The sequence below is a fragment of the Sceloporus undulatus genome, chromosome 1, assembly GCF_019175285.1.
Source record: "Sceloporus undulatus isolate JIND9_A2432 ecotype Alabama chromosome 1, SceUnd_v1.1, whole genome shotgun sequence".
Classification (NCBI taxonomy): domain Eukaryota; kingdom Metazoa; phylum Chordata; class Lepidosauria; order Squamata; family Phrynosomatidae; genus Sceloporus; species Sceloporus undulatus.
Window position 1 is genome coordinate 15,208,876 of NC_056522.1, and position 20,645 is coordinate 15,229,520.

General features: G+C 42.7%; 1 protein-coding gene across 2 annotated transcripts in view; it reads right to left on the reverse strand.

Annotated features, from left to right (window-relative positions):
• Window positions 1–20,645, reverse strand: part of SPTBN1 (spectrin beta, non-erythrocytic 1) — a 200,233-nt gene that overhangs the window by 56,196 nt on the left and 123,392 nt on the right. For both annotated transcript variants that reach the window (XM_042445379.1, XM_042445380.1), the window contains exons 8-13: window positions 15,389–15,576; window positions 12,935–13,052; window positions 7,779–7,937; window positions 3,691–3,993; window positions 2,189–2,342; window positions 1–747 (exon numbers count right to left, since the gene is read on the reverse strand). In XM_042445379.1, the coding sequence (XP_042301313.1) occupies window positions 1–747; window positions 2,189–2,342; window positions 3,691–3,993; window positions 7,779–7,937; window positions 12,935–13,052; window positions 15,389–15,576 (1,669 nt within the window). The remainder of the gene's footprint in view (window positions 748–2,188; window positions 2,343–3,690; window positions 3,994–7,778; window positions 7,938–12,934; window positions 13,053–15,388; window positions 15,577–20,645) is intronic.

Sequence of the window (20,645 nt, forward strand, 5' to 3'; positions counted from 1 at the left end):
AAGTGTCCTGCAGGGCCTGCTTACGAAGCTTTGTGAGTTCAGCAACTTCTTTGTACCTCTCCTCTATTCCTGCCAACCTGCTCTGCACATCTGTTGACTCTGCATGTTCCTGTGGCAAGGCTCTGGCTTGTTCATGAAGAGAATCAATAATCGACCTGTAGCTTGCAATCTCTTCAGCCACATCTTTGTGTTTCTTAACCAAGGACTGAGTGGAATATTCATCATGGCCAACATCACTGCTGGAGACAATTTTGAGGATATCCAACATCCATGTGTCAATGTCATCTGCATCAGCTTGGAATTGGTGAAGGAGGGATGCTTCTTCCAGGCGCTTCTTCCGGAAGGCAGACAGCTGTTCCAGGTTAGCCCACTGATTCTGGATGTCTGCAATCCTTTCTCTGATCTTCTCAGACCCAAAGTGATCCTCAGCAATCATATCTTCCCCTTCTTTGATTGCCTGTTGGAAGTGGCTGCTTTGACCACTCATCTCGTCTTCAAATGCCTTATGCTTGCTGAGAAGCCGGACAATGCTGGTTAAGTCTTTTCCATAGTCATCTGATGACAAGATCTGCTCCTTTTCTCTTATCCATCCCTCCTCTTCAGCCATTTCCCAGAAGAACTTCCATAAGCGCCGAGATTCTTCCAAGCGAGCTCTGCGTTCAGCTGATAACTGACATAACTCCTTGTAACAAAACTCCATGTGAGCCACACGGTCTCTGATAACTTGTGGGTCACATGGTTTGTAACCTATCAACAAGCAGAGACAGAAAGAGGGGTGGGGTAAGGACACAGAAAATTAATACATTGTAGTGCAGGCCAAATTACATCCAGCAGATAACTGAAATCTAGCTCCTTTGCATGTGCTCACAGATTCATCAAATCCAATCATCCTAAATTCAACATATGCACTCTTCTGATATGCGTTCCTGAAGCGTGTCAGGGCTAGCCCTTCACTAGAACATGTTCTGAGACCCCCCTCATTGTTCCCTTACCAGCAGTATCACACACAGAGAAAAACAGGTTCCAACCCAGTATAGTGCATCAGAAACCAGTTATGGAATTTAGAGCAGTATTATTCTGCTCAACAGACAGGTATTTTAAAGATTTCCCCATGCTTGCTCCTCCTCCACAATGTGATGAGAGAAAAGCTTTAAGCTGCAGGGAATTGTGAAGGAACCACACGCAGGCTGCATGAATACAACACCACATAAGTGCATTGGATGCGACAGGAACTTCTTTGATAGTGTGTGTCCCAATTTAGCTGATGCTTTGTGTTCTATTATATTTGGCATGATGGCTAAACCAGAGAAGGAAAAGGAGAAATAATAGCTAAGTGGAGAAAAGGGCAATGTTGCAGATCATGCTAGCGGTTACACGTTTTTCCAGCATTTCAAAGCAGTGGTGAGGGAAGGTGGACAAAATCTGCCAGCTCAGAGCAGTGTATTTCTCCGATATCTTACTTCCTTCATGGATGCTATATCTGTAACCTTTCTAAATTTTGGTGTCACCACCTACATTGGCACATTTACATCAATGTAATGTACCAATGGGATTCTGCCCTATGGAAAATGTTTGGATAAGTTTGGGGGGGGGGATACAGGATATAACTTCTGTTTAGACGTAAACTGTTGATATGGTGCACCCAAGAAGTTAAAGGTACATTGGTCTCTAGCTCAGTATAGATTCTAGCTAGAGATATAGCTAAAGAAACAGAATGCATACACAATACTCCTGTTTTTAATCAAATTATATTCTATAGTGACATTATAGCCTGTAGCGGTCTGAGTGTTGGATTAAGACTCTAGAGACCAGGGTTCAATTCCCTGCTCGGTCATGGAAACCCACTGGGTGACCTTGGGCAAGTCTCACACTCTCTCAGCCCCAGAAAAGGCTCTTCATAAGTTGGAAATGAGTTGAAAGCATAAAACAACAACAACAATGACATTGGGCATACCATCACTATCACTGATCCACTGGACTCCGTACAAAAGCCTAGTTTAAATAACGTGCCCAGTGCCTCAATGTAAAATGTAACAGGCATGCCCAAAGGAGCTGGTTATGATTCTTGTTCTTAATTGTGGATCAACTCTACACAGTTAAAGACTGATCTCTTCTGTCAATAACATCCAATAAACATCTGGTCATAACAGGCATGCTTCCAAGGTCATGAAAATAGTAAGAGTCTTACCCTCTCCATCTGTGGCAAATTTCTGAGCAGATGCATTGACTCCTCTCACTCTCTCAGCCTGAATGGCAATGTCAGCCTCAACAAGTGCATGTTTCTGCAATAAGTCTTCTACCCCCAGGAGATGTTTGCCATAGTCTTGAGACAGCAGCAACACCTGTACACAGAAAACCAGCCAGTCAAAACACCACAAAACAACTTGTTTTAAAAAGTTATGTTTACATAATAAATAATTATATACCGCTTTTTCACAGTAATCAAAGCGGTTCACAGTAGTATCAAATATACATAACACTGAATGAAATTACACATTATATAAAATACAAAATAAATAAAACCACGAAAGCATATGTAATTAAACAAACTTTCTTAAAATCACATGTAAGGAACATTAATAACATCTGCCAGTCATAAAAGCATCTTCAACAGGAAATAATTTCTACAAGGGGTCAGAAGGATATGCAGACCGGAAAAGATGGGTCTTTAAGGCTTTCTTAGTGGCTGCTTTTTCACCAGAGATGCCATGAAAGCCCATATCAGTTCCCACATTTTAGGCTTTTTAACTCTTGGGTATATACACAACATGCAAAATACAGGTGTGTCCCATCAAATATGAAAAGTGCTGCAAATGTAGAATTCAAAGCATTTCTTACACCTGCCTGATTATACATATACAGGATTTTCCCACTCAGTTAAGCATACATGTATTTTGTCCTCCAGTATGAAAAGGGAGACATGCACTAAAACTGCCACTATTCTGAGCATCCATTGGTGTCAATGCAAAATCCAAGATGGCAGGATTCCTATGTGTTCATATAGGGAAACTGAGAATCTAGGGATCGGCAAATGAAGACTCTTAAACCAAATCTGTCCTCCTGTGGAAGAAGATTGATTAGTCTACAATTTCATGGAGATGCATGGAAGGTGGCCATGGCAATAAAAATGCTAGAAATGCACTTTGGGTAACGGGCACACATTGGCCTACCAACTTCTATCTGTTTTCAAAGTGGATCCTCCTTTAAGCTAGTTGCTGATCGATGTAAAAGATACTGTTGTTACCCTGTGATGCTTTTCTTCTCACTTACTTCCCTGGTAACTGATTGAATTATATAAATTAATTATGTTATTGGAATAAAGAAAATTCAATATTTTGTTTGTTTGGATAGATACACAATTAAATATTATAATGTCTACTAATAAAGTTTATATGGTTTTAACTCTTTAACAGCTAAATTATTTATAAATAACGTACATACTGTATCTGTAGTTACTGAAATTTTGCATGCAGTGGTTGTAATAATTCATAAACCACCTTGAGTCCCATCATTGGGAAAAAGGTAGAGTATTGATGATATCACACACAGACACACACACACACTCATATAATCATATAATATCATCATCATCATCATCATAATCGCAAGTACAAAACCTGAGTGATCAGCTAACAAGTGAAGAGCCTAGCTTTGAACCTTCCAATTTTTTTTCAAACTTTGGCCACTTACCTTCATCTCATCCATCCAGTCCATAATGTACAGCATTTCCTGGAAGATCTTCTGCAGACCAAGGTTCATCTCCAGTCGTTGCCGGCGTGCCCTGAGCAGTTCCAGGAGGTACTCCCATAGACGGATCACATTATCTTTCCTTGCAGTGATGCGCTTGATGTCATGGTAATTCTCAGCTTCAAGCTCCCTGGCAACAGCAACCACTGCCTGGACCCTTTCCTCATAGGCCGCAATGTCTGTCTCAATAGCTTCATGCTTTTTCGTGGCAGCCTCCACAGCCGGGAGGTCAAACCCAAAGTTATCCTGTAAACACAATGGGTTCTGTTTAACAATGCAAACATCCCTCTCTTTTCAACATCTTGATTTTGGACATTCCACTGTTTTGTGAGTTCTAAATTATAGCCATGTATCACACTTTCAACCCTTGGTCCGTTCTTTTGATCACTTGCTACCTACTCAGTGCACTGTTTTTCCTATCTCAATCGATGGACTGACATACAGTGTTCAGTCTTGCATTTGCAAACTAAAAAAACTGAGTTTCACTTTACAGTCCTATAGTCCCTAAACTGTCAGATAAGTGGGGGTTTCCTGTACTATGGTACTGAGAAACTTGAAAAAAGCCTTTGTTTTTGACTGCAATGCCCAGAAACCCCCAGCTATCATGGCCACTGGCCATGTTGCCTGGGGATTCTGGAAGCCATGGTCTAAAAAGAACTTTTCCAAGCTCTGATAATGACAACGTTTACCGCTTAAGCTGCTGGCCAGCAATGAACAACCCAGATGGTGTCAGACTACGGGCTTGAATCACAACAGGGTAAGTGATGGAATATATCCAGGAACTATTGTAAATGGTTTAGTGGTTGAAATAAGTGGCCTCTCCAGTCATTTGAACTTTCGAGCAATTACTGACACAATCCATCTGAGGCTGGCTTATGAATGCCTTCTCCCACTACACAATGTTAAGTTGCATATTCACTGAACAGTGTGTTTTTGGTGAATTCTACCCCCCCCACCCAAGAGCGTATTTCTTTTCTTCATGCTGTGGGAGTCTGGAATTGGAGAGTTTGCAATCTTAGCCAAGGGTTGCAGAATCCCATCCCTTACCTATCTCATAACGTAAATAGGCGGCATTGTCCTCTCATTTGTCTATTCTTCCCCGCCTATGTTTCTGCCTTTTTAAATGCTTTTAATGTTTTTTATACTATTATTGTTTAATTCTGTTTTAGTACTGGGTATGGGGGGCGGGCGGTAGGTCTAGGGTTTGATTTTTAACTCTATTGTAATTGATGTATTTTATTGTTGTTACCCGCCCGGATTATTCGTGATTGGGCGGGCTATAAATCAATCAATCAATCATCATCATCATCATCATCATCATCATCATCATCATGCCTTTTATGGACTGGGGGTACATTGGTACAGTGCACACTGTTTTCCAATAATCCATCTGAATACCACAGGAATAAAACAGAAAGGGGGAATCCCCACTCCCTAGGCCTGTTTCAGTCTGCAGAAAGTATAATCTGGCCTACTGTCAAACTCTCTCCCATCCACAAACCATCTCTCCCAGTATTATTTGGCCTGTTGAAAGACTTGAATGTGGAAAGTGTGCTCCACACCCTATTTAGCTCCTCACCAAGACAAATGACCCCCCCTCCCCATGGTACTTCTTCAGTATTGAGAGTAAGCTATATAATTTAGTTTCTCAATTGGTGGTCTACATGTCCATGGCAACTAGGTTTTTAATCCTACCCTCACATTTTAACATTTGTTTTACGAAAAACAGTGTTTGGTTTTAGTTTTAAGCAGAAATGTACAACATTACACTGTTGATTTGTTACAGCAAAAACACCAACAGAGAGGAAAAACAAACTAGACTGGTCAGCTACAATTTATTAGCAAACTTGATTTTATTCGATTGGACTTAACTGGAACTGTGGGTTTCTTTCCAATGGCTGGCATTAAATTAGAAATCATTATCACCTACAACTGTTGTTGTGCATAGATCTCTCTGTTCTTATTCTATATGCATCTGCCTCTTACATTTGAATCCCATTCAGAAGCAAAGCAAGCCAATAAAAAAAAATTAAAAATGCATTTCATGATGAACTGGATTTTAGTCCATGAAAACTTATGCCATGACCAATCTGTTAAGTCTTCAAATGGATTTGCTATCTTTGTGGGGGCCATTTTTTCTGGCCAGGAGGAAAAAAGGCACACAATGCTAACATGCCACTTTTTTATCATTCCCATCAGTGTGACAGATCTACCCAGAGGGCACTTCTATAGCATCCATGCAATTGCATCAGGAATTAACTTGGCATCTATTGCTATGAACACAGGGCCTGGCAGTTTAGCAGTTCTTAACACTTTTCTACTGACAAACACTCTTTCCAGTTTTGGGTTTTCCTGCTTCTTCCTCCAGAAGAGAATGCAAGATGTGCCAAAGAATGGGATGAGACTGACTAGTTCAGTGCTGAAGGTTCAGGTATAGCAGAAAACAATTGTACAGGCTTTTCTTTTGCAAATCTGGAGGAAATCTATTGGTTCTGAGATAGTCTGTTGTATGTGAGTGTCCCACAACCACAGACAGTAAGGCCAATGGACAAGGACTGTGGCAATGGCTGGTAAAACATACAGAAAGCAAGACATTGCCTACCTGAATATTCCAGGGGACAGAAAGATACAGATAACATTTTTGGCAAACCCAATCATTCGGGATATAGTTGGCTCTCCGCATTTGTGACTTTGACTTTTGCAGCTTTGATTATTCATGGATTTGATTAATATGTTATCTCTTGGACTCTCTAGGTTCTTCAGCGTGACGACTATGGTCAACTTCCACCAAAAGTCATGCTGGAGGACCTAGAGATTGCTAGGCAATTTGTAGGTCTTCCAGCACAACTTGATGGTCAACTTCCTGCAGATGTTGACCACAGAATTGCCCTGGAGGACCTAGAGATTGCTAGAGAAGTGTTCTCTCGGGTAAAAAAAATAATGTTTTTTTATTTGCAGTTTTTCCACTTTCTTGGAGGTCCTGTGCCCCTAACCTCAGCAAATGTGGAGGGTCCATTGTATTCATATCTAACCATTTCTGTAACACATGCCACTTCTATGGTGTGCATCCTTACTGCAGAGTTACAGAGGTCTGATACTCTTTTAACTTTCATGGTTCCATCTGAAGGAATTCTCGGATTTGCTGTTGTACTGAGCACTACAGCACTATTGCTCTCTAGCACAAAATTCTTAGTACTTCACCTCGCCAGACTACAGACGTCAGGATTCTAAAAGAAGGAGCCAGAAAACCTATAGTGGTATTAAAGTCCTGTAATTGAGCATCATGGATACTCCTCTATTTCCACCTTTAAGAAAGAATCTTGGAACATAGTGTAAACTCGTAGTTTTGAAAATCTGGGGGATGGTGAGGCTGATTAAAACATGCAGAGCTCTCTCAAACAGCATGGTCAGTGGTAGAGGGTAGGGTTGGCATGTCTTTTATTAGAAGGGATATCATTTATTTGAAGGCCAGAAAGCTTGCTCCTTATAGGGCTGGTGGGCGTTCGTGATTATAAGGGATCCCACATATTTCAAGCTTCGAAAGCTTTTCATTTTATATAGCCAAAAAATCCTCTGAAGGGTATGGGCCCTTCAGAGAGACAGAATGTGTGCACCATGTAATTGATGAAAGTGGACAATATGTTAATTTTACAGAGAAATAGATGGCTAGGTTAAGTGAAATCAATACTTTCATTTGTATTAAGGTAGAATGTAAACTTGTTAACAGCTACTTCCTGATTGTGAATGCTGCATGTCCTGAATTTCAATGGTTCCTTACTGCTATTTTAAAAACATACCAACATTAGTTGGGATTCTAGGAAATGCCATCAAGTTCTTTTTCTCTGGATCCTAACAATGTGTTCCTCAATTTTTAGAAGTTCAGTGTAGAAGTGAAGTGCTATCTCATTCGTGTTGATTCAGAAGTAAGTCCAATTGCTCTCAGAAGAGCTTACTCCCACGTTAACGGGCATAATATTGCTGCTGTAGTCGCCTAAACAATTTTAATTTAAAAAAAAAAAAAACAACTTCACCTGAGAAACCAGACGCTGGTTTTCACTCAGCCACGTCTCTCTCATAGCTGCCTTGCGGTCAAATCTGCGGGCAAGTTGTTCCAGTTTCTCCTGTCGGATGAGCTCATTACGCAGTGCCAGTTCTCTTTCATGTTCAGCTTTTTCCAGTCTTTCCCAGGCCTGAGTAATGGGAGGAGAAGATAAATTTAAAAAATGTAATTTACATAAAGAAAAGAAAAACCGTGAGAGATCTCCAATGTCTGCTTTAGCATTAAATCAATATTGCACAATATTAGTAGTAAAGAAATATCTAGATCGTTTGTCTTAATTAAGGAATGAAAGACACAATGCCTGGGCTTGAGATTTGGGGCTGGTCAAAGCACCGCAGTTCTAGTTTTGCCTTTGGCAGTTTACACTGCTATAAAACAGGCACCAAACCTGATTCTTATCTGAGTCATGTTCTTTTTTGCAGTTCCTTTGAAAAACTTTACTTATCTTCAAGGGCTAAACATATGCTGAATCAGAGAATGTAGTGGCTATGTCCGGATCCTAAGAATTGCTTTTGATTTGTACAAAAGGACAAATTTCAGGATCTCATGACTGCACTAAAAAATCTAAAAAGTGTTGCAAAAAGACAGATACAGATGAGAAAGGGTGAGACAGTTTTCCCTACTTTGCTTTGTAATTTATGTAAAATCTGGAAGCAGAGAACTCAAATATGTCTCAAACATTACAATAAAGATGTAATAAAACCAGGCAGATAACAAATCTCATGTACAACAGCAGAGAGAAATCTCCAGTACATTAAAGTACTTTAAGGATCTCCCTCCTGTCCCCCAAGTCCAAATTACTTAATCAGTTGCAAAGTTTGAAGGAAGGATCATAAATAATGACTTGTGTGTCATCACAGAATGCTATGAATCAAGCCAGTCAGTTTATCAAGCAAACAGATCCACTGTTAGTTACATGCTGTTCAGGATAAAAAGACAGAGTAATCCAGCAGCCCTAACTGGATTAATTCTTTTATACCACTTAATTTCAAAGGTGCTGCTAAATTCCTTTATTATTATTATTTTTGCTAAAATAGACTAACATGGGGGCTGTACAGATGGGCGGCGGAATCCGCCCCTTTTCGTCCCGGTTTGGGGACGTGGCAACTACACACTGCGGCCTCTGCAGGGAGCAAAAAGAAGCCACAAAAGGGCTTCTTTTTAGCTCCCTGGAAGGGGTGTCATAGATGCAACGGGGTGGCATGATAACGCCTGTTCCATGCTGAGTTGTTTGGACGCGGCACTGGAGTCATACCATGAAGCTGTGTGCCGCCTAGCATAGAGTGGAGTGACAGCATCCAGTGTGTGGATGCTGCGCCGTGACTCTGCCCACAGCTGGCACAAAGTGCCGGTCTGTATTGGACCTTGAATATCTCTTTGGATGCTATTCAGAGTACTTCAAAGTCTTAGTAGATGTCCTGCTGCCTGAAACCAAAGCATTCTTTGGACCTTATTGGAAAAAGCCTCTGAAAAATGTTTAAGACACACACATAGGGAAGAGGTACTGTTTATCAGTCTAACTGTGGATACAAGTAACAGCTCCCCTGGGAATTCCAGGCAGGAATGAAAAGCAAATGAGGAATGCTTATCTTGTTTTAAAGTATTTTGTTATCCGCAAAGGATCTTGCCAAACTGGTTGCTGTTCATCTGGTCAGACCAGCATAGCAGTGGCTTGTCTTCTTTCCAAGCATCCTGGCTGCTTTCCAATCAGATTTTTCACAACTCCCCCACCCTCAACACCATCTTCTAGCTTGTCCATCTGAGAAAGGTAACTCTGTGAACATGCCAGTGAAACATTCTTCTGGCCAAGTTACATTGGAGCAAAAAGGATCTATGGAAGATCATATTTGTTCTATTCATTCCAACAAGACTTAATAGGGTGCACTTGGCAGCAAACAATGGCCTTAACCATGTAGGCTAGTCCCAACTATAGTAAAACTATTGATTAGTTGTTCAGTGGTAAGTCAACACTTATGTAAATCCCAAAGATTCAAAGGGTCTATTATCTACCCATAAGATTCAGGACTGTGTGTTCTCTGTTCTGTAGGAGGAGACTAGATCAAGTTCTGTTTTAAAGCAAATCATTTTAATTTGTTTCAGTGGAGCTAACTGTACAGGGTTTGAGTGTTGTACTGTGACTCAGGAGATCAGGGTATGATTCCTAGCTAGGCCATTAAACTACTGGGTGACCTTGGGCAGGTTAACATGCTCTCAGCCTCAGAGTAGGCAATGGCAATCCTCCTCTGTACAGGTCTTGGCAAGAAAAAGTCATGATAGGCTCACCTTAAGGTCACCATAAGTTGGAAATGACCTGAAGGCATACAACATACAAGAACTGTACCTGGACAGTAATAAAGTAGGATTTAAGTGGTAGCTCTGAATCACAGCATCTCAGGAGTTAGAAAGGACTGCAAGAGCCACCTAGTCCAACCCTCTGCCATACAGGGATACATAACTGAGGTACTCCTGAAAGTTTCCCAGCCAATTTCTGTGAAAAGACTGCCAAAGAATGAAGAATGAGAATGCACCACCCACAATACAGTCTATTCCACTTTCAAACAGATCTTACAATAAATAAGTTCTTCCTAATGTACTCTGAATCCATTAGTTTGTGTTCTATTATCTGGAGCAGCAGAAAGCAAGTTTGCCCCATCTTCATGATGTCCTTTCTCTAATATTTAAACATAGCTATCTTGTCACTTCTCAATCTGAAGTGATGTACAAGGTCCATCTATCACCTTCATCATCATGTGGTAGACGAGGAAGAAACAAATTGTATCAGTAACCTGGAACAGGGCAAGTGAAGGGTGTAGCTTGGTGTGTGTGTGAGAGTGGACTTGTGAGAGAAAGTATGTCTGATGAGAATCTGAAGGTCAAGATTGAGAGGTCTGGAAGTCTGTATTTGGCTCATGGTCCAAAAGTTCCTCAGTTCTCCTCATAATTTGTAAGAATTACTTTGTATTTTCTTTTTACTATAGTTTTCAGAACAACACCTCAGTGACCATAGTCACTGATCATCCTGAAGGATTCTAGTTACTGTAGTCCAGAACAGCTCTATTCCTGCTTTATCATATCAGTTTGCCTACCAATACTACTGACTGCATTTTGACTTAAAGTAATAATAATAATAATAATAATAATAATAATAATAATAATAGATTATATTTTATCCCGCTTTTCCGCAATGATCAAAGCGGCTTACAGATTAAAATTCAACATAAAAATACATACATATCAATAAAAACAATGTAAAAAATATCATATTAAAAACTATTACACAGCCAGCTTGGTTGAACTGATCCAAAAACATTGCGAAAATCATTACACAATAGGGGGAGAGGGCATAATATCACATCTCATGGGGGGAAAGCTTGGTGAAAGAAAAAGGTCTTGAGGTTCTTTCTGAAAAGATCCAGGGAGGTGGTGGAACGGAGCTCTTCGGGAAGGTTGTTCCACATTTTTGGGGCCGAGATGGAAAAGGCCCTTTGCGAGGTCACCGCATATTGCACAGTTGGGACCTTCAGCAGATTCTTCCCGGCTGACCTGAGTGTGCGGGGTGGATTATATGGGGGGAGGCGGTCCTCCAAGTACCCTGGGCCCAAACCATTTAGGGCTTTATAGGTAATTACCAACACCTTGTATTGGGTCTGGAAGCGAATAGGCAGCCAATGGAGATCTTTTAGGATAGGTGTGTTATATGGTCTGCCCTGGAACATCCAGTGACCAATCTCGCAGCCATGTTCTGCACTAATTGAAGCTTCCGGGTTTGGTACAAGGGTTGCCCCATGTAGAGCGCATTACAGAAATCCAATCGAGAGGTTACCAGAGCATGTACTACAGTTTCAAGGTCCAGGCATGGTCGCAGCTGGTGTATCAGCCGAAGCTGATAACAAGCGCTTCTGACTGTCGCATCCACCTGAGATGTCAGTTGGAGCAATGAGTCCAGAAGCACTCCCAAGCTGCGAACTGAGTCCTTCAGGGGGAGCGTGACCCCATTCAGGACAGGTGGATAAATTTCACTACCCGGGCCTGGGGAACCAATCACCAGCACTTCCGTTTTCTCTGGATTCAGGCTGAGTTTGTTTTCCCTCATCCAGCCCATTACTGATTCCAAGCAGGCATTTAGAGGAGAGATGCCATCCCTAGTCACTGCATCAGTCAGGGACACAGAGAAGCAGATCTGGGTGTCATCAGCGTACTGACACCGCACCCCGTGTCTCCGGATGATCTCTCCCATTCATGTAAATGTTAAATAGCATGGGGGACAAAATAGCTCCTTGAGGGACACCAGATGTAAGTTCCCTCTTATCAGAGCAGACGTCCCCCAGCTGCACCATCTGGAATCTGCCTGAGAGGTAGGAATGGAACCACTGGAGTGCAGTGCCCCCGATACCTAACTCCCTCAGGCGTTCCAGAAGGATACCATGGTCAATGGTATGAAAAGCCGCTAAGATGTCCAAAAGCACTAACAGGGACACACTTCCCCTGTCCATGCCCAGACGGAGATCATCTACTAAGGCGACCATGGCAGTCTCAGCTCCATAGCCCGCCCGGAAGCCAGTTTGAAATGGGTCAAGAAAATCTGTTTCATCCAAGATCGCTTGGAGTTGGCAGGCAACTGCTCTCTCAATCACCTTTCCCAAAAAAGACAGCAGTGACACAGGCTGATAGTTGTTATGTATCAGGGGGTCTATGGAGGGCTTTTTTAGCAGAGGTTTAACAACAAAAGTAGAGGTGGGAATCATAGTGCTGGACTGCAAAAGTTCCAGAAGCCTTAGCTAGCACAACTAATTGTGAAAAGGGCTGGGACTTGCTCTATAGCAGCCTCCGGAGGGTTACAAGATTCCCATTATTGGCTTAGAGAGACCCATTTGGAATTGACTATCATGGGTTTGAATTTCTCCCCCTAGACTACCTCTGCACTGTGCTTCTTCGGTTTCTAGTTTTCAACTTCTGGCTCCATACTCTTAAGACCTTTGCACTCCAGTATGCTATAAATCTCTCCCCTGTTCCACTTATGAATTCAGTAGCCTCCAACAGCCTGATCCTGCCCAACTGTCTTCTGTTCAACTGCTAGGACTGTGGGTGAGGTAGGGGAATAATTTTTTTAAAAAGCACTGTATTTACCTTGTTGATATCTGAGATGAGTTTCCCTTCCCTGGGCATGTACACTTTCTGATTGTTAGCTCTCATTTTGCTCTGAATAGTGAAAAGCAGGACTTCCAGGTTTCCTTTCTCTGTGAATCTAGAGAAGAGGGAGTAGGGGAAACACAGATAAAAACATTACCTCTTCATGGAAATGATAAGGGCATTTCCAACCAGAAATCTGCATATTTTACATGATTAACAATTTTTCTTTCTAAAAAATAAATGTCAGCGTGACAGTCTAGACAGAGACAACCAACTGGACATGTTGTATTTAACTGTACATATGAAGCAATCAAAGTGATTAAAAAACATTTTATTGAGCTATCTGTTTGATCTTAACTTGATAAATAGCAAATTTGGAGCCACAATGTTAAATCATTGAAATTAATGCATGTCCCCAAATTAGCTTTTCAGGGCAGAATTAGGGAAGTTGAACATTTGCAAAGGTTGGATTATTGTTGCGCAATGCATTAATACACAATTATATGAGAAATCAGGGTTTATTTAACATAGTTTTTGGTTTACTGCTCTGTATTTTACAGATTTTAGCTAACTCTGTACAGTGGCTACCGTGAGACAAGTGACAGGGATTTCCCAGTACTTTGCTGGTACACAGTAGGGGTTTGCTTTTGTTTTTTTAATGAAAAAGGGTTACTCCTGTTCATTTTGACAGCAGGAAAATCTTCCCTATGCATGATGGATATAAAGGCACTCAGCATTTGCTGACTGTGAATGAAAGAGACACTGTTCAGATAATTTGTGTATGCTGGAGCTAATAAACAGCGGGTGTGCGATGAAACCCCCAAATTTATACGAAATTGTCAAAGGACATCTATATCCTAAAAGGAATTACTATTCTCATCTAAAGTAAACCCCCTGAAATTGATAGAATTTGTATAAGTGTTCACTTACCAGTCTAATCACATGAAAAACCAAAGCAGAAATGGAGCTGGACAGTAATGGCTTTTTCTGCAACTTACCACATGATGTCGTAGCAGTTCAATCCTCTTCCTGCAGAAGACATTTGTAAAAGCACGTCTTCTGTTGAATGGATTTTTCAGCTAGACAAAAGATGTGGTTTTACAACCATCTCATATGGGAAGAGAACTAAAGTGCTATGACATCATGGAGAAAGCCACTAATCTTCGGCTCCATTTCCTTTGTGTTTTATTTTGTGATAAGGCTCCAGGTTTTCATTGATTCAATGGGTTTACTTTAGCTGATTCTAACATCTATATTTAGGAGCACCAGCATGTCACTTTGAATGGCATGGCATTCTGAAATCACAGATTTCATATAATAAAAGTATATTCCTATATGAAAAAGGGCCAAAAGAACAGGGAATTCATAGTAAACAATATAGGAAGTGTTCGGGTTAGATTTCAAAAAGTACAAGATGGTAGCATTTGCTGGACTTCCTCCCCTTGCTAATGGTACAAAATAATACAAAAGCTTAGAATTCAACTTTAGGTTTTAGACAAATTATAATGTGGTGTTTAAAAAACTGCATATCAATAGAGGGAAGTACACTGCTCAAGAAAATTGGTAGGATAATAATTCAACCTAAGAGCAGCTGTCTTGTATAACAAAGATAACTGTTATATAGAACAATACATAGGACCAATTGGATTGGTCCTAAAAAGAGCCAAACTCCAAAATAATTCAGATTACATGAGGAACTGAATACATAATTCATAATATGGCTGGGGAAGGTCTTGTCCTCTATGTATCTATAAATCTTGTTGGACTACAACTTCCATTACATCAACCAATGCCTATGCTGGTTGGGGCTGCATGGAGTTTTTGTACTCCAAAACATGCAGAAATCCACAGGTCCACCATCCATCATTTATATTAATGGGGCTTGCAGAATAACCATCTTTCAAGATGCACTGAGTTCCTGAGCTGAAAAAATAGTTCTGTCCAACTCAAAACTTTGGAATTTTTCCAACACATAAATGGAACAGCATACCTCTACATACAATATGTAGTTGTTCAAGTAAAAGATCTGCTAATCCCTACAACTGGAAATTCTTTGTGCTTTTGTGGGTGCACACATCTGCTTGGCTGCTGTGTATACATTTATAGCACAATTACATGATTGTATATATAACTGCCTTCATCCCTACAGTGTTATGTTTATGGCACAAACTACTTAACAGTGTTGTTGTGTTGTTTGCGGTGACAACAATGTGACGGACAGAGACCACATAGTTAAGCAAGACATGGATACAACCCAGACAAGTGGCATAAAACTGTTCAACAAATGTCAGATTCTATCTAACAATGACTAGAAGGTACAGCATAACCAGCCTCTAATTGTCCATGATTACAAGATATAAACTGCCTACAGGATTCCCATCTCTTTTAGTAAACTGGGATTAATTGCCTCTAGCAAGGGAAAAAAAAAAGAACACAGTGGATGAATCCTACTTGGGTGGCTTCTCTACTGTGCGGTAGGTGTTGAATGCTTGTAGCTGCTGTTGCACTCCAACCAGTGAGTTGGCAAATTTGCGGTTGTTCAGGATGATGATGGTTTGCTCAATCCACTCAAGGAGATCAGAAGCCAGGGACTCATATTTTTCTATCATCTTCTCTGTTTCAATTGCATTGTCAAGCACCTACGAAAAAAGATTTCAAAACAAGCTGAGTGGCAAGGCCAGTCTGCCTGAAATATGCACTACACCTGTGGAAGGGAGAAAAGAGCTGAGAAAGAAGCTTATGAAAAACACCTGCTGACTTCTGAGAACAATATAGCAATAAAACATGAGAAGAAGAGAAGATACATTGAATTAGAATCAATGAGCTTTTTCAGGATCCCAGGCTACTTGTAGGGCATATCAGAAATGGAATCTCAAGGTTTGACAAAATGCCTCCCTCCTGCAGAACTAAGATCCATCTATACTATAGAAATAATGCAGTTTGATACCACTTTAACCACAATGACTCTGTCCTATAGAATCCTGGGATTTGTGGTTTTGTGAGGCACTAGCCCTCTTTGGCAGAGAACACTAAAGAGTTAGTAAAAGTACAAATCCCAGGATTCCACAGAACGGAGCTACAGCATTATTTCTACAGTGTAGATGCAGCCTTAATTTTTCCAGGTTCCATTTTCTTCACCATTTGAGTGCAGCTAATTTACAAAAAAATGAATAAACAAGCCCTGCAATTAAATAAAGAACTGAATAATTTGCTGATGAAAAAGTATTCTGTCTAACTTTCTAAATCTTGAAATTCCAATTCCAAATAACTCAATTCCATGTGTAAAACATATTCCTAGGAATCTCAGAATGTTGAGAACTGCAAGGCTGAGAGACATTACTGCTGAGTCTCTTCCAGCAGGTCATTCAGATGATTTTTAAATGATGAATTTTAAATGTGGATAATTTCAAAATATGTATGCCTTATTTGCCCTTTTAAATTGTTGCATGTTTTAGTTGAAGTTGTGCATTGTTTATTTGCTGCTGTTCCCCGACTTGATCCATGGGAAGAGGTGGGTAAGAAATAATAATACTGCTGCTAAGATGTCTGAAGTTTTTTCAGCTCATGTTCTCATAGGAACTCAAGAAGGCAACAGCATTAACTGCCACAATCTTCTGAGGAAAGCTGCCTTCCAACCCTCCCACTAGTTTGGCTGTATCTCTCTGGTAGTGTTGAAGCTTGCTGAAAACAAGACCGTGCTTTGTTCCTTTAAGCCCTAGACAAAGTCAACTGATTACACTGGGAGAGTAAGACCTCATTCCCACTACTTTTTAAACCGGTTCAATTTGAAGCGGTTTAAATGACATTTAGCCTTCTCTGCCAGAGAGCTCTGGTGCCATAACAAACTACAAATCCCAGAATTTCATAGTATTGAGCCATGACACTTAAAAGTGGTGCCAAACTGGATTTTTTCTGCAGTGTGGATAAACACTAATGCACGGTACACAGCGGCAAGAAGAGGCATCCGAGAGCCGCCTCTCTTTGCTGCGTGGCCACACTGCAGCAACCAAATTGCATGATGTGGCTACGCAAAAAAGGGACCGCTTTTTGCACCACCGCAAACAGCTGGTGGAGGTGTGAGCATGTCACTGCTGTGCGGCTCCATCTGGAGGCCACACAGCAGTGACGCCATCGCTACACGTGCTGTCTGTTTGGTGCCGTGCGGTGAGGACGCCCTCATCATGTGCGAGGGGCATGTGGGAGGGGCGCCCCTCGTGCGTGATAAGAGCATCCTTTGGGGCCCATCTGTACTGGGCCTTAGTCTCAAAGGTACTACAAGATCCCTTTGCATACTGATTTTCTAGACTAACATGGCTATGTCTTTGGATTCTATTACAATCAATAAGAGTCTTCTGGGCATATTTCCAGAATTCTGGGCAAAATGTGGCTTAATTTACAAAGTACATAATTTGACAGGCATCTTTACCACAAATGTGTAAGACAGGTTACTCATATTTCCATTTTACAGAAGGGAAAACATAGCCATGGAAAATACTAAAATTAAGCAGGGAATCTGTGATGGGAGGATTATTGTTCAGTTTATTTTTGTTTCTGTAGATGTTGAGATTTCAATGCATCTTCTCTACACTTGTTAATAGGCAGCACGTGGTCCACTAGATACCAAATGGGTTAAAAATCTCATTTCTAAACTAAAATGAACTTTGGCATTAGGCAGATTTTGCAGTGTCATATAATAATAATAATAAATAAAAATTTTATTTATATGCCGCCCTTCCTCCGATCAGGGCGGCTTACAACAAGTTAAAATACAATCAATGATACACATAAAATAAAATACACATTAAAACAAACCAACAGTAAAAAGCCCCATAGCCCAACCTCTTGGCCACGAAAGAGGAGGGAGGCCCACAGGATATTTATTCGGGGAATGCCTGTTGGAATAGGAAGGTTTTAAGGTCCTTCCTAAATTGGGCCAGGGTAGTAGACGAGCGGAGCTCTGTGGGCAGCACATTCCAAAGGGCTGGGGCAGCTGTGGAAAACGTCCTCCGAGAAGTGGAGACTAACCTAGCCCCAGGCACCTTCAGTAGCTGCTGCCCAGACGTTCTGAGGGTGCGAGGCGGAATGTATGGGGAGAGGCGGTCCTTTAGGTATCCTGGGCCCAAGCCATTTAGGGCTTTATAGGTAATTACCAACACCTTATATTGAGCTCGGAAGCGAATGGGCAGCCAATGGAGATCTTTTAAAACCGGTGTTATATGGCTGGTCCTGGGAGCACCAGTGACCAGCCTGGCTGCCATGTTCTGCACCATTTGCAGCTTCCGAGTTTGGTATAAGGGTTGCCCCATGTAGAGTACATTGCAGAAATCCAATCTCGAAGTTACCAGAGCATGTACAACAGTTTCTAGGTCCCTCTGGGCCAGGTATGGGCGCAGCTGGCGAATCAGCCGAAGCTGATAACAGGTGTTCTTGACCGTCGCGTTCACCTGAGCAGTCAGGTGAAGCGACGAGTCAAGAAGCACCCCCAGACTGCGCACGGAGTCCTTCACAGGGAGCGTGACCCCGTTCAGGACAGGTGGAATCACCGCCATTCCTGGACCAGGAGAACCTATCACTAGTACCTCCGTTTTCTCTGGATTCAGCTTGAGTCGGTTTTCCCTCATCCAGCCCATTACCGACCCTAGACAGGCCACGAGAGGAGAGATGCCATCCCCAGTCACTGCATCAGTCGGAGACATAGAGAAAATGATTTGGGTGTCATCAGCGTACTGATAACCCCGCGCCCCATGTCTCCGGATGATCTCTCCCAGCGGTTTCATGTAAATGTTAAATAGCATGGGAGACAGAATGGCCCCTTGAGGGACCCCGGTTTTAAGGGGCAACTCATCGGAGCACACGTCTCCCAGCTGCACCATCTGGGACCTCCCAGAGAGGTAGGACCGGAACCACTGGAGAGCAGTGCCCCCGATTCCCACCTCTGCCAGGCGTCCCAGAAGGATACCATGGTCTATGGTATCGAAAGCCGCTGAGATGTCCAAGAGCACCAGCAGGGACACGCTTCCCCTGTCAATGCTCAGACGGAGATCATCGACCAAGGCGACCATGGCTGTCTCAACCCCGTAACCCGCCCGGAAGCCAGTTTGAAATGGGTCCAGATAATCCGTTTCATCCAAGACCGTCTGAAGCTGGATAGCAACCGCCCTCTCGATCACCTTTCCCAGAAATGGTAGCAGCGAGACTGGCCGATAATTATTATGTACCAGGGGGTCGAGGGAGGGCTTTTTTAGGATCGGTTTTACTATGGCCAATTTAAGATCCGATGGAAATAGCCCATCTCTCAAAGATGTATTAATTATCCGGTGTAACAATGATGTTACCACCGGTCCCCCCTGGGCCGCTAACCACGAGGGACAGGGATCAAGAGAGCAGGTTGTTTTCCGAACACTTCCAAGGATCTTGTCCACATCCTCGGTACTCACCAACTCAAAGTGATCCAGTTTAACATAGTCCACGGAGGCTCTGGACACTTCTACCCTAGGATCTGCTATAATGTCAGCGTTCAGACCTTCGCTTATACGAGAGGTTTTATCCGCAAAAAAGTCGTTAAACAAGTCACAGCAGGCCTTAGAAGGTTCAAGGATCTGGTTCAGGGCGGGAGGAAGCTGAGTTAGCTCCCTGACCACCCTGAACAACTCTGCTGGACACGACTCAGCGGACGCAATACGGGCACCATAGAACGAATTCTTTGTTGCGCGTATTGCCTCTCCGTAGTCCTCTAACAGTTGGTCTAGGAGAGCCTTGTCGTCTAAGCAAAGGTGTTTCCGCCAACGATACTCTAGCCGTCGCAGAACCCGCTTCCTCGCCCGAAGATCTTCCGTATACCAGGGCTTACGTTTGGAAGCGGGCCTGAGAGGGCGCTTGGGAGCGATACTGTGTATAGCCCTAGAAAGACCGGTATTCCAAATACCGGTGAGGGCATCAACAGAGTCGCCGTCATTTCCAACCGCGAGCCCCTCTAAGGCTTCTTGGAACCTCTCAGGTTCCATCAGCCTTCGAGGGTGGACCATCCTAACAGGTCCACCACCCCCGGGGGGGGGATCTGGGTAGAGGCCTTGATTTCCACCTCTACCAGGAAATGATCCGTCCATGACAGGGGGGAAACATTGACTATTTCCACCCACGGATTTTCCGCCTCCGAACAGAAGACCAAATCGAGAGTGTTACCCGCACAATGCGTAGGACCCTGTATCAGCTGGGACAGGCCCATGGCCGCCATGGTATCCATGAATTCCCGAGCCGCACCAGATGGAACATGGCTGGCCGTGAGGGAGATGTTGAAGTCACCCAGGACAAGAAGCCTGGGCGTCTCCAACATCAGCTCAGCGACCAGCTGTGTCAGCTCGTTAAGGGAGTCCGCTAATGCACGGGGTGGCCGATACACTAACAGAATCCCTAGACTGTCCCTAGCCTTTAGGGTCAGGTAAATACACTCGATATAGGAGGTCTGCCGGATGTGGTTCCTGGAGAGGGACACGGTGTTCCTATGTACCAAGGCCACACCCCCCCCCGCCCACCTAACCTGCGCTGGTCCTTCACCGAGTACCCAGCAGGCAGGGCCTGAGCCCACACGGCGTCCCCTTCAGGCCCCAGCCAGGTCTCGGTAATGCAAGCCAGGTCACACTTAGAGTCCTCCAGCAGATCCTGGAGGATGTGGGTCTTGTTGTTAAGTGACCTGGCATTGCACAGGAGC